At 42.0% G+C, this 12,292-nt stretch overlaps 1 protein-coding gene across 3 annotated transcripts in view; it reads left to right on the top strand.

Annotated features, from left to right (window-relative positions):
* LRRC7 (leucine rich repeat containing 7) overlaps window positions 1-11,987 on the top strand; it is a 442,956-nt gene extending 430,969 nt beyond the window's left edge. For 2 of the 3 annotated variants that reach the window (XM_036753706.1, XM_036753704.1), the window contains one exon: window positions 10,221-11,987. In XM_036753706.1, the coding sequence (XP_036609601.1) occupies window positions 10,221-10,328 (108 nt within the window). In that variant the 3' untranslated portion in view covers window positions 10,329-11,987. The remainder of the gene's footprint in view (window positions 1-10,220) is intronic. The other variant, XM_036753705.1, reaches the window with a different exon arrangement.
* The last annotated feature ends 305 nt before the right edge of the window (window positions 11,988-12,292 follow it).

Here is a 12,292-nt window from a genome sequence, read left to right as displayed (position 1 = left end):
TGGTAAGAGATAACAATAGTCTGAACTACGGCAATGGAAGTAAGAATGGAAGGGGGATAAATACTAGATTTGGAAGTGGGTTAGAGGTTGGCTAGGAGAGAGCAGGAATAAAAGATGACTGAGGTTTTAGGTTGGTGACAGGGAGAACACTGAACTATGGACCCATTCTCACTGATCACAGACATTCTCATCCTATACACACCCTACTGGGTTCTCTCTTTTCTCACTGAATGTAGAGACTGTTGGAAATCTAGAATTGTGCCATTTAGATCAATAATCTGGGGGTCTCTCTCTGCATTGCTCCCCAATAGTGATATTGTTGCATGGGAGGGCACTAAAGCCCAGAGCTGCCTCCTCTCAGGGCTTAGAACCTCACTGAGGCATGCTAGTCTCCAGCTTACCTAAAGACTTACTCATTCTCTCCATGCTTCCACAAAGCAGAGGTCACTCCCAGTCCAACATATTTTGACACTCAGACCATCCAGCGACAAACCCAGACACATCCTCCCCCGCCTTGATCAGAATCACCACTTGGGCTCCCCACTCACATGTTCGCCATCTCTCTTTCCCTCTGACTCAAATGCCTCAACAATCCAATCACTCCATGTGCAGCACTCCTTCTGTCCATGCCCTGTTCTTCACATTCTCAGTACTCCTCATTTTTCACCTGGCTTCTCTCCTCTGGAACTTCTCTGACTCGCTTCTCCACCATGCCCCAGGAAGCTCATTCTTGGGTTAACCTCATCATCCTGGAAGATCTCATCACAGTTGGGACTCTCCCTCCTCACCCTCTGTCCTACTGATTAAAGGGTGGGACCACAAACTCCAAACCTCCATTTAAGAAGGGAGCTCAGACATCTCCTCATTTGCCACCTGGCTGCTGACATCTCCATTATAGCCTTACTTCCTGCTACCTCCCCGTCCTTTCCCTTTTCAGCTTCCTTTTGTGGATTGTCTTCCCAGTTTAAACTGTTAGCTCTTTGAGGGCAGAAACTGCCTTTCTTTTTTCACATTTGTATCCCTCAGCTTGTTACCTAGTAGGTATTTCATAAATGCGTATTGACAATTGACCATTAAGGGATCTGAGATCCTATGTCTTTGTTAAACAACAACCTCCAGCATCAAAAGAACATCTTGACATTCCTTTATAACCCAGCAACTAAAAAACAGCTACGAGTCCTTTTTGCACCCTAGGTGACCACAGAATCAAACACGCAGCCATCAGAGAAGACTTAAGAGAATGGTCTGGGCTTTAGGGAAGATTCGCTTTAGGCCCTATTAATCTCAAAGTGCTGGGACCAGGACGTTCTGGAGTGATGTCTAGAAGGCAATTTACACTGAGGGACTGGGGTTTGGGAACCTAAATATGTAATCAGATGCTTTATTCTCAGAAGTTAACTAAAACTATGGCCATGAATGGGATCACCAGGGGTGAGTGAGGCAGTCTGATTTAGAAGGAAAAACGAGCAGTGAGATCCCAGTTCAGTAGAAAGAGCCCTGAAACTCTAAATAGCGCAGTGACTGGTCTTGATTTCGGAGGAAAGGCAGTGAGGAGTGCTCCGGTCTTCCCAGCAGAATAAAGAAACTCTAAGTGCTGATGTGGACAAATGATGCACCATGAGATGTGGCACGTGTGTTGATTTCTTTTATTTAATTGCATGGGGTGGGGTTTATCCCTTTGTCACTGAACAATTGCATGGAAGGTCCCTCATTTATAGGAAAGCAAGTCAAGTCACCAAGTATTTATTAAGCACTTACTGTATGTATGCAAGACACTGCTAAATGCTAGGGATCCAAAGAAGACGGGGGTTCAAGTCTTTGCTCTTTCAGTGCATCACAGCACCTTAGAGTCAGAAAGACCCTCAGGGGTCCTGTAGGTCAACCACAACTTGAAAGGAATTCCCACTGTAATATTATGTGACAGGTGGTCATCCAGTCTCTTCTGGAAGACCTCCAAGAATGAGGAGCTCCTCACATGTTCAAGCAGCCCCTTCTGCTTTGGGAAAGTATTAACTGTTGGCAAGCTTTACCTGACATGAAAACAATGCTTGTCTCCTTGCAGCTTCTAGTCCTCACCCCTGGTTCTGAAGCCGGATGGGCCATCCCCTTAAACATCACAGCCTTTTAAATATTGAAGAATATTTGAGTCTTCTATTCTTCAGACTACACTTCCCCAGTTCCTTCAACCTACCCTGGTGTGACATGTGCTCAAAGTCCTTTGCCACCCTGGTCACCCCGTCTGGAAACTCTGTAGCTTATCAATTTCCTTCTTGTAATACCTGGAACCGAACATAATGTTCTAGCTCTATTCTGACCAGAACAGAACACATTGAGGTTTTCAATTCTATATTCCCTGAAGCTATGACACTCTTCATGCAGGCCAAGGCTGCATTCACTTCTGGAGTTTCCACATCATTCTGTTAACTTAGACTGAGCTTGTATTCCACTGGAACCTCCAATTCTTCTTCAGGGAAACTTCTGTCTGACCATGCCTCCCCTTTTTATTGCACTTCTGAAGTTTATTTTTCTACCCGAGTATAAGATTTTCCATTTCTTTCTTTAGTATTTCATCTTATTAGATTCTACCCATTACTCTAACCTGTCAATAAATGAAATGGGATGAAGTGCAAGAAGATTGGAAAGTTAGGAAGGGCTTCAAAAAACAGAGGGTTTTACATTGGATCCCAGGAGTGATAGGGAGCAACTGAAGTTTATTGAGTAGGGGATGACATGGTCGGGCCCGCTCTTTAGGAAGACCACTTTGGCAGCTGAGTAAATGATGGACTGGAATGGGGAGAGACTTGAACCAAGGGGACTGACTCGCAGGCTATTGCAGTAGGCCAGGCATGAGGTGGTAAAGACCTTGAGCAATCAATTAATTAAGCTCTATTAAACACCTACTATGTGCCAGGCACTGAGATAAGTGCTGAGGATACAAAGAAAGGCAGAAGGCAGTTCCTACCCTCAAGGAGCTCACGATCTAACGGGGGAGACTACATGCAAACATATATGAACAACCTATATAAAGGATAAATAGGAAATAATTAACTGAGGAAAGGCACTAGAATTAAGAGGGATTTGGAAAATCTTCCTATAAAAGGTGGGATTTTAGTTACAACTTAAAGGAAACCAGGAAAGTCAGTAGGTAGAGATGAGAAGAGAGAATATTCAAGGGATGGAGATCATCCAGAGAAGATGCTTAGAGCCGAGAGATGGAGGGTCTTGTTTATGGAACAGCCAGGAGGCCAGTGTTACTAGATCAAAGAGTGCACTGTGGGGGAGCAAGGTACAAGAAGAACAGAAATTTAGGAGGGGGCTAGATTATGAATGACTTTGAATACCAAACAGAGGATTTTATATGTGATTCGGGAGGCCATTGGGAGCCACTGAAGTTTGTTGAGTTGGGGGCAATATGGTCAGACCTGTGCTTTAGGAAAATCACGTTAGTGGCTGCAGTAGGATGGCAGCAGTATCAGAGGAGAAAAGGGGGCATATATGACAGATGTTGCTCATGTAGAATTGTCAGAACTTGACAACTAATTGGATGGGAGGGGTAAGAGAGAGTAGTTGAGGATGGCACCTGGGCTCTGAAACTGGGTGACCAGAAGGATGGTAGTGCCCTTGATAGTAGCAGGAAAGTTAGGAAGAGAGGAGAGTTTGGGGGGAGAAAGAATGGGTTTGGTTTTGGTTTTGGACATATGTATAAGACATCAACAAGACATCCAGTTTGAGACGTACATTAGCAACGTGAGACTGGAGGTCAAAAGAGAAGTTAAGGCTGGATAAATAGAAGTGAGAATCATCAACATAGAGACAATCATTAGTAATGTGGAAATTGGTGAAATTACCAAATCAAATAGCATAGAGGGGAAGGAAAAGAGCACCCTGGGCAGACAGAGCCTTGAGAGACACCCACTGTTAGTAGGCATGACCTTTATGAAGATCCAGCAAAGGAAACTGAGAAGGAATGCCCAGACATGTAGGAGGATAACAAGGAGAGAGCAGTGTCTTAAAAACCTAGAGAGAGGATGGTAGCAAGGTGAAAGTGATTAACAATGTCAAAGAATGCAGAAAGATCAAGGGTGAGGATTAATAAAAGGCAGCTAGATTTGGCCACTAAGAGATCATTTAAGAGAACTTGGGAGGGAACAGTTTTAGTTGAATGGTGGGGTTGGAAGCCAGACTGCAGAGAATCAAGAAAAGAGTGAAAGGAGAAGTGGAGACACCTAATATAGACGGCCTTCCCAAGGAGTTTAGCCACAAAAGGACGGAGAGAGGAGACAATAGATAACAGATCAAATGAGAGTTTGGGCATGTTTGTAGGCAGTAGAGAAGCAGCCAGTAGACAGGGAGAGACTGAAAACAAGTGAGAGAATGAGGACGATAGAGGAAGCAGTCTGCTAGAGAAGATGGGATAGGATGGGATCACTTGGGATGGAATGGGATCACTTGGACATGTAGAAAGGTTTGCCTTGGCAAAGAGAAGGAACACCTCTTTACGTGAGACAAGAGCAGAGATGGTGGTAGAAGGTATCTGAAGTGATGGAAGATGAAGAGGAGGGGAGAAGAGAGAGTTCTCAGTGAACAGCCTCAATTTTTTTCGATGAAATGTAAGGCAAAGTTCTCAGCAGAAAAAGTTGGTGAAGAGTGTACCAAAGGAGTTTTGAGGGGGGATGAAAAGATTTGGAAAACCTCTTGTTGTAAATGGGATAGAGAATCATTTGGGGGGGGGATATAAAAGGATTGCCTTGACACAGTGAAAGCCCAGTTGAGATTATCTTTTGTCGTGAACCCAGTTTGCACAGTTTTGTGATTTTCTCCTGTTTGATTCAGCTTTTTTCCCCAGCTTTGTGTCATATGCAGATTTATGAGTGGGCCATTGATGTCTTTGTCCAAGTCTTTACTAAAAATGTTGGATTACCCAAGGCCAAGCATGATGCCCAGGGCAGTCACTGTACACTCCTGCCAAGTTGATGTTGCACCATTACTGACTGCTCTTTGAATACAGCGGTGCAGCCAGTTCAAAATCCATCCATACGATAACAATATAAAAGATTTTATTAAATGCTTTGCTAAAATTTAACTAAACTCTATCTACAACATTTACTGACGTACCAGACTAATAGTTCTGCAAAAACAGAAAATGAGGCCAGTCTAGCATGACTTGTTCTTGGCGAAATCCTGACAGCTCTTTCTGATCACGACTTACTTTTCCAGATGTTTAAGAACCATATCTTGAATGGTCTGTTCTAGAATGTTCCCAGGATTCAAAGTTCAATTTTTTAGCTTGTTGTTTGCAGAATCTGTTCTCTTCCTGGTCTCTCCTCCGTTGCCCACAGTCGGTATTACAGACAGTGGCTCATCAATCCCATCTGCAGGTTCTTTCAGTAACCAGAGATGTATGAGCTGTGGGAAGCACTGGAGTCAGAGGACATAGGTTCAAATTCTGTCTTTGATGCTTGCTGTCTGGGTAACCTTCCTGTGTCTTGTTTCCTCATCTGTAAAATGAAGGGCCTGTACTACGCAACATGTGAGGTCCTTTCCAGGTTTAGACCTGTGATTTTACCTCCTGTTGTCATCTGTGAAATGAGAAGGTTGAACTTTGTTCTGGCCGTTGTTCAGTAATTTTTCAGTGATGTCTGATTCTTCATGACCCCATTTGGGGTTTTCTTGGCAGAGATACTGGAGTGGTGGTTTGCCAGATGAGGAAACTGAGGCAAACGGGTTAAGCGACTTGCCCAGAAGGTTGAGCTAGATGATTGCAAATGTCCCTTAAAGCTCTGAGTCTATGATTCTGTGACTGTAGAGAAAAAAAGGAGGAAAAGAGGTCTGAAAATAGAGCTCTGGTGGATATATACATTTAGGGGACAGGAAGAAGAAATATAAGGAGTCATCAGAGAGGTAAGAGCTGCGGTGAGTAGAGCACTGGCCCTGGAGTCAGGAGGACCTGAGTTCAAAGCCAGCCCAGACACTTGACGCACTTACTAGCTGTATGAACTTAGGCAAGTCACTTAATCCCAAATGCCCTGCCTTCCCTCTCCAAAAAAAAGTGTCCTGGGAGTTTTGTGTCACAAAAACCAACCCAGGAAATAGTGTCAAGAAAGGGGGGAAGGGAGAAAACAACAGGGTCAATTTTTTATTTGCACTGAAATCAAAGAGGATCAGGAATAAGACCATTGACTTTAGCAAGAAGCGCGTCAGTGGTAAATTTTAAAGGAACACTTTCGGCAGGACAGTGGGGCAGAAGCCAGCATCCAAGCGGCTGAGAACAGTGGGGCAGAAGCCAGCATCCAAGCGGCTGAGAACAGTGGGGCAGAAGCCAGCATCCAAGCGGCTGAGCAGCGACTGTGTGTCCAGGAAGTGGGGGCATCAAGCACAGTCAGTGAAAGGTTGGGGGTCAGTGAGTTGATGGAACATAATTATATAATAGAAGAACATTTATATATGCTTCAAGGGGGAGGAAAAGAGCAGGATAGGAACTAACGTGGAGAGAGAGACAATGAAGAGAGATGAAAAAAAGGACCCGACGATGAAGGAAGGAGGTAGGTCCAGGGCGCAGGTGGAAAACTTGGCCAGGGCAAGACTGGAGCATAAGTTCACAAAGAAATTCAGAGACAAAACCTTGGACATAAGAGGGGAGAGGGAAGCATTTACGCATCACCTAGTCTGTGCCAAGACAGCGGTAAACATTTTACAAGTATTATCTCATTTGATTTCCCCCCCACAACTCTGGGAGGTGGATGTTACTATCTTCTCTATTTTACAGTTGAGGAAACTGAGGCAAGCGGGTTAAGTGACTTGCCCAGGATCACACAACTAGTAAGTGATTGAAGCCAGATTTAGACTCAGGTCTTCCTGATTCCAGGCCCTGTACTCTGTCTGCTGTGTCACCTGGCTACACCACCATAAAGCTGTACATTGAAGGTGACAAAAGGAATGCATCATTTTTCTGCAGCAGAGAATGCTGATTTCTGTCACGTTGCTTTTCTGCTTTGGGAGAGAAAGCAAACACACATTCATAAGCTGAAACCACCCAAAATAATCCAGGAGCAGGAGCTGCAATAAGAATGCAAAACCTGTGTTTTTGCAGATTCTACTTTAAGAATAAATGTTCGTTTCCACCAGTATTTTTGGAATGACCCAAATGGCAATTTGAATACAAATCACAGCCTTGAAAGCACCCAGGTCTGGAGAGACTATTACAGAGAACGAAGTTATGGGAGTTTATAATGGGAGAAAAAAAGCTAATTGCAACTCACAAGGAAACACAATACAGCATGCCATAGTAGCCACAAAATTACCCACGCGGCAGTGGAGAGCATTCACCAGCAAGGTGGCAAGAGATGCTAGACTTTAGGAGGACCAATCAGATCAGACCAACAGAGATCACAAGGGCCATGCAAACCAGCCTTGTTCTGTTGCTGGTCCTTCCTAGTCAGGACCATGCCAACCAGCCTTGTTCTGTTGCTGGTCCTTCCTAGTCAGGGTCCAAAAGACCCACAGCCCAACTCAAGGCTTCTCCTTGCCCCGCTAAGTCCTGTTGATTCTACTTTCACAACATCTCTTATATGCTCCTTCTGCACTGCCACCACCATGTTCCAGGACCTCATCACCTCATGTCTTTATTATTACAGTAGCCTATTGCTAGGTCTCCCAGTCTCAAGTCTTTTTCCTATTACAGGCAATGCTCAACTCAACTGTCTAATTGATCTTCCTCAAGTGTGGATCTGACCATGTCCCCCATGCTCCCATTCAACATATTCATGTGACTCCCTATTTGCTCCAAGATCAAATATAAAATTCTCTTTTGGACATATAAAGCCCTTCATAATCTGTCCCCCTCCTCTTCTTCTTAGGCATGACCCTTCCCCCCAGTCCTCTTTCCCATACTTTTTGATCCAATGACACTGGCCTCCTGGATGTTCTTCATATGACACTCCATCTACTGACTCCACGTATTTTCACCAACTGTCGTCCATGTCTGAATTTTCATCTCCACTTCCTGGCTTCCTTCAAGTACTAGCCAAAATCTCCCTTAATGCTAGTACCTTTCCTTCATTGACTACCCCCAATTTATTTGGTATCTATCTTGTTTGCACATACTTTGCATATTTTCGCCCTCATTAGACCATGAGTCTCTTGAGAGCAGGGACTGGGATATTTTTTTTTTTGCATTTCTTTGTATCCCTATTGCTTAGAATTGTGTCTGGCACTCAGCAGACACTTAACAGATAATTGACAGAAATGGAATATTAAATATAGGATTTATTGATATCTCTTTTTAGACTACAAGGTCCATCAAGGCAGAAATGGAGCTTATCTAAATTTTGCTTTCCATGGAGAAGGTACTTATAAAAAATAGTTTAAAAATTGAATTGTATCTCATCAACTTCATTAGTAATAAATGAAACTTATTGAAGACTATACCCTTTAAATATGACCCTGACCTGAGAGGTTTTCAGAATTATTCACCAAATTTAACATTCAGGAGCTCATTTGTTCAATTTAGTTTCTGTAGAGCAAATGGACAGGAATCTCTTGTCAGATAACAGAGTCAAGGCAGAGTTCTCACAAAATTGTGACTAAAAAGATTATTTTCACCAGCTTTGCATTTTACTGAAGCAAAGAGAAGAGATGGGCCTTTTTCATGATGTCCCCACAAGGGGGAAAATAGAGGTCTTAGTAAGTCATGCCCCCCAGGTCTGAGCAAACCCACGTGCCCAGGTCAGGTCACAGGAAACAGGTTTGCTCAACTCTCTAAACCACATCTTGGTCTGACTTGAAGGAAAAATGAATAAGCCCAATTATTTGCTTCTTAATACAACTTAGGGCAAGAAGTTTGAACACAGGAGCCCAATGGCCAAAGGACCACTCAGTTATTTGCTTTCTGTAGCTGCCTCAGCTACTATCATGCCAACTTTGCTTATTTCTTACATTAAATAAAGGTCGTCATGGGAAGCACACTTGGCAGGTACTTTAATGCTAAACCATCATTTCCTTATTTCTCAGTTTTCTTTTTCTGTCTTAGTTTCTCAGTGTTACCTTGTGGATCAAGGGCTTTGATGTTCCCGAGTAATGCTTCCATCATGCTCTTGAGCACCAAGTTTGAATTTATCAGATAGATGGACCTCGTTAAAGTATTATCCAGCACTACTGGTGATATGTTGTTGTTTTGTTATGAGAACGCCCAAGGTAGTATAACATTTGAAAAGAGTAGTTATGAGAAATGTTCATTATATTTTAATGTATCACAAAAGAAGGAAAGAGCACCATAACAAAAGCTTTATCTACACAAGACCAACCCAGCCAACCACAAAGTGAGAAATGCAAGCCATTACGTTGTTCTTTAAGGTTATGCAAGGCCAAACACCAGTTTGACTGATCTCTTTAATCAAAATAAGCATCTGTTTAAGTTAAATTGGCCAGGGTTATGTCTATCAATGCAATAAAAATTTTGACTTTCAAACACTGGGTTTTTCTAAAGTAGTTAAATGATACTATGTTTTCTCTGTAATTTTCATGTCAGTGAGATCCTGTGTGACCAATATTTGTGACACCTATTCTGCTGTAGGCTGATGACAAAATCAATCCTATATGAAACATGATTGGAATCAGTCCTGTTCCTTCACACCATGTCCTGAAGTAATCAAAATGATGTTTATGTCAGAGGGATACAGCACAGTAGCCATGACTCCCAGCAAGCCTAGCTAAAATCAGTCATTGCTCTATAAATCCAAAAGTCAGAATTTTAACTCTGTTCTCATCTGCCCTGGTAGAAATAACAGTGTCTTCAGTCAAGATAGGCAGCCTCTACATGTGCCCAGATGAAAGATTTGGTCACCATGAAGTGGCATGTCTCATCAGTACAACCCCAAGTGGGCAACACCACCCACCTTCAGCTCCTCCAGATGCCAGTCAAGCCACCACCTCTTGTCTAAATCCTCCATGTATATGTGGACACCTCAGCAGCATTAATAATTTTTAAAACTTGCAGTATTGTGAAGAAGACATTAATGGTGCTAAACCTCCTTCGGTGAAACAAAGATCATTTGTATATCTTCATATTTGAGCTCATATCTCAGGGCAGGTTAAAAAACAAGCCTCTTCCATAATCAAATATTTTGTTGATTTCTGTTTGATTTTTGTTGTTTTGAGAAATAATGGAGAGCAACAACTTACAATTTGGTGCTGATTATGCTGTTTCATTTATGTGTTTCCAGGCAAATGGACACAGCTTTGTGCATATGGAACATGAGAAAGCAGTCTTGCTCCTGAAGAGTTTCCAGAACACAGTAGACCTAGTTATTCAGCGTGAGCTTACTGTCTAAATATTTTTTTATAAATAGTGAAGATTCGTCTAATCAGACCTAATGTTCAAAGATAAATTTATACATAGGAAAACATTTTTGCCAATTGCTGGACCAATGGCAAACATTAGTGCCAAATGTATAATACTATATGTCAGTACTGATCCTCCTTAAAAATGTTCACTCTATAAATATGACGTTCACGTGGTGATGTATTAGTTCTCATTGTCAGCCTCTGGCTGGGCATTGGTGCGGGGTTTTTGTTTCATTTCATTTTTTTTTTTATCAAATTAGTTTCTTCTCAAAGTGGATTTCCTATAATTTCAGAGCACGGAAGCACACACAAGCTCTTTAAGAATTCCGCTCTCCATCAGAAACACTGCCTCAAAATTGTATATGCCTTTCTATAGAAAATACAGATATAAAGAATTGTAATTCCCATAAAATATTTCTAGCACAAGTTGTATGTTGGCATATATTCAAAAAGAATATAGAGAAATGATATTTTCATAAACTAAACACCTCGGATTGAGAAAGAAAATATATCTTAAAATAAGACTTTACTATGTTGAATCTTTTTCAATAAAATACATGATAATGCCTTATGAAAGTAACTGTACATATGGTATACAGTGTTTATATTTGGTTCCATATTCATTGCTAAATTCTCACCATACAGAGTGAAATGTTTCATAAATTAGCCTTTCATCTCTGGGACCTGAATATAAAGAGTCAGTACAAAATTAATTAAACTTGCTCAATGCCTTCTGCTGATTACAATATGTGCAAAGTTGGGAAAATGGACAAAAGGCCATTGGTGGGAACCATGGTTCTCCACAAATATAAGCAGTGAGTGATGGGTGGCAGGAAAGTCGCTTGTTTTTTTTTTCAGGTTTCTCTAATTATAAATAGTAGCCCTGTGATTTATTTTGCTATTGGTGTGGAATTTCCTTGCGTGTTGCATCAGCAGATTTGCTGCTTTTCAGTCATTTCAATGCGCTTTGGGGATTGAGAAGCTTCACCCTGAGAAGGATTGCTTAGCAGAGAGCCATTGGTGGGAACTATATTTGAATTCTAACATTAAATATAAACTTCCAATGTGTTATCCCAGAGCTGTGGTCTACTGTAAGATTTATCTCAGAGCTTGCCTTTTGACCAGGGCTAGAGACAATCCCAAATTTATCTCAACTGCTACTGGTCCAAGTGTTTAAGCATTTGTATTTTCTTCTTCCAGAAGTAATGGTATGGAACACTGACATTCCTTTACCACTGGACAGAGAGAAGGGCAGGCTGATTGGGGAGTTTGGGAATTTTTAAATTATAAACATTTTATAGTACAAGTGATGGAAAAAATGATCCATTTTATAATCCTTTTTAATATTTCTTTGTGTTTTTACTCACCCACTTATTTAAGATGCCCCGTTGGAAATTCCAGGACAAGCCTGCAGAGCTTGCCGTGTCCGTGTTCCTTCATGTGTCAGCATGGCTCATTAGGAGCAACCCAAGATCCCCGTTGACTTTCCAAGCTGCTGTTTCATGCGGCATGTGCATTCTCGCAGACTCATCACATACTGTCACCACAGCTCTGAGGACGCTATTTGTAAATGAACTGTTTTCCTACGTCCAATGAGAATATGTATTTTTGTAGGGTCTATTAAAATAAGTTACTCTCCCAAGAGCTGAAATGGTATTTCTTGGCAAGAGAAGCTGTCACCTGGTCTAACTGTAAGGAGTCAGGTCTAAAACAGTCCTCCTGCAGTGGTAAATGGGCATTCCATCTCTGGCCAATGCCCATCTGAACTGTTACTCAGTGTCACAGGGGTGTGGCACACAGAGTGTATAGGGTTAGTGAGGACCACAAAATTAAGATGGCAGCCTACTGGAGGAGTTTCCTATGAGGAACTAACTAGATCTGCATCATAATCAAGTGGCAGTTTCTGATACACCCTCCAGAGCTTAATTTTCTTTGCTACAACCCACACCCC

This window comes from Trichosurus vulpecula, chromosome 4 (genome assembly GCF_011100635.1).
Source record: "Trichosurus vulpecula isolate mTriVul1 chromosome 4, mTriVul1.pri, whole genome shotgun sequence".
Taxonomy (NCBI): domain Eukaryota; kingdom Metazoa; phylum Chordata; class Mammalia; order Diprotodontia; family Phalangeridae; genus Trichosurus; species Trichosurus vulpecula.
Note: the sequence above shows the minus strand (reverse complement) of the source record. Positions and strands in the feature narration are given on the sequence as shown.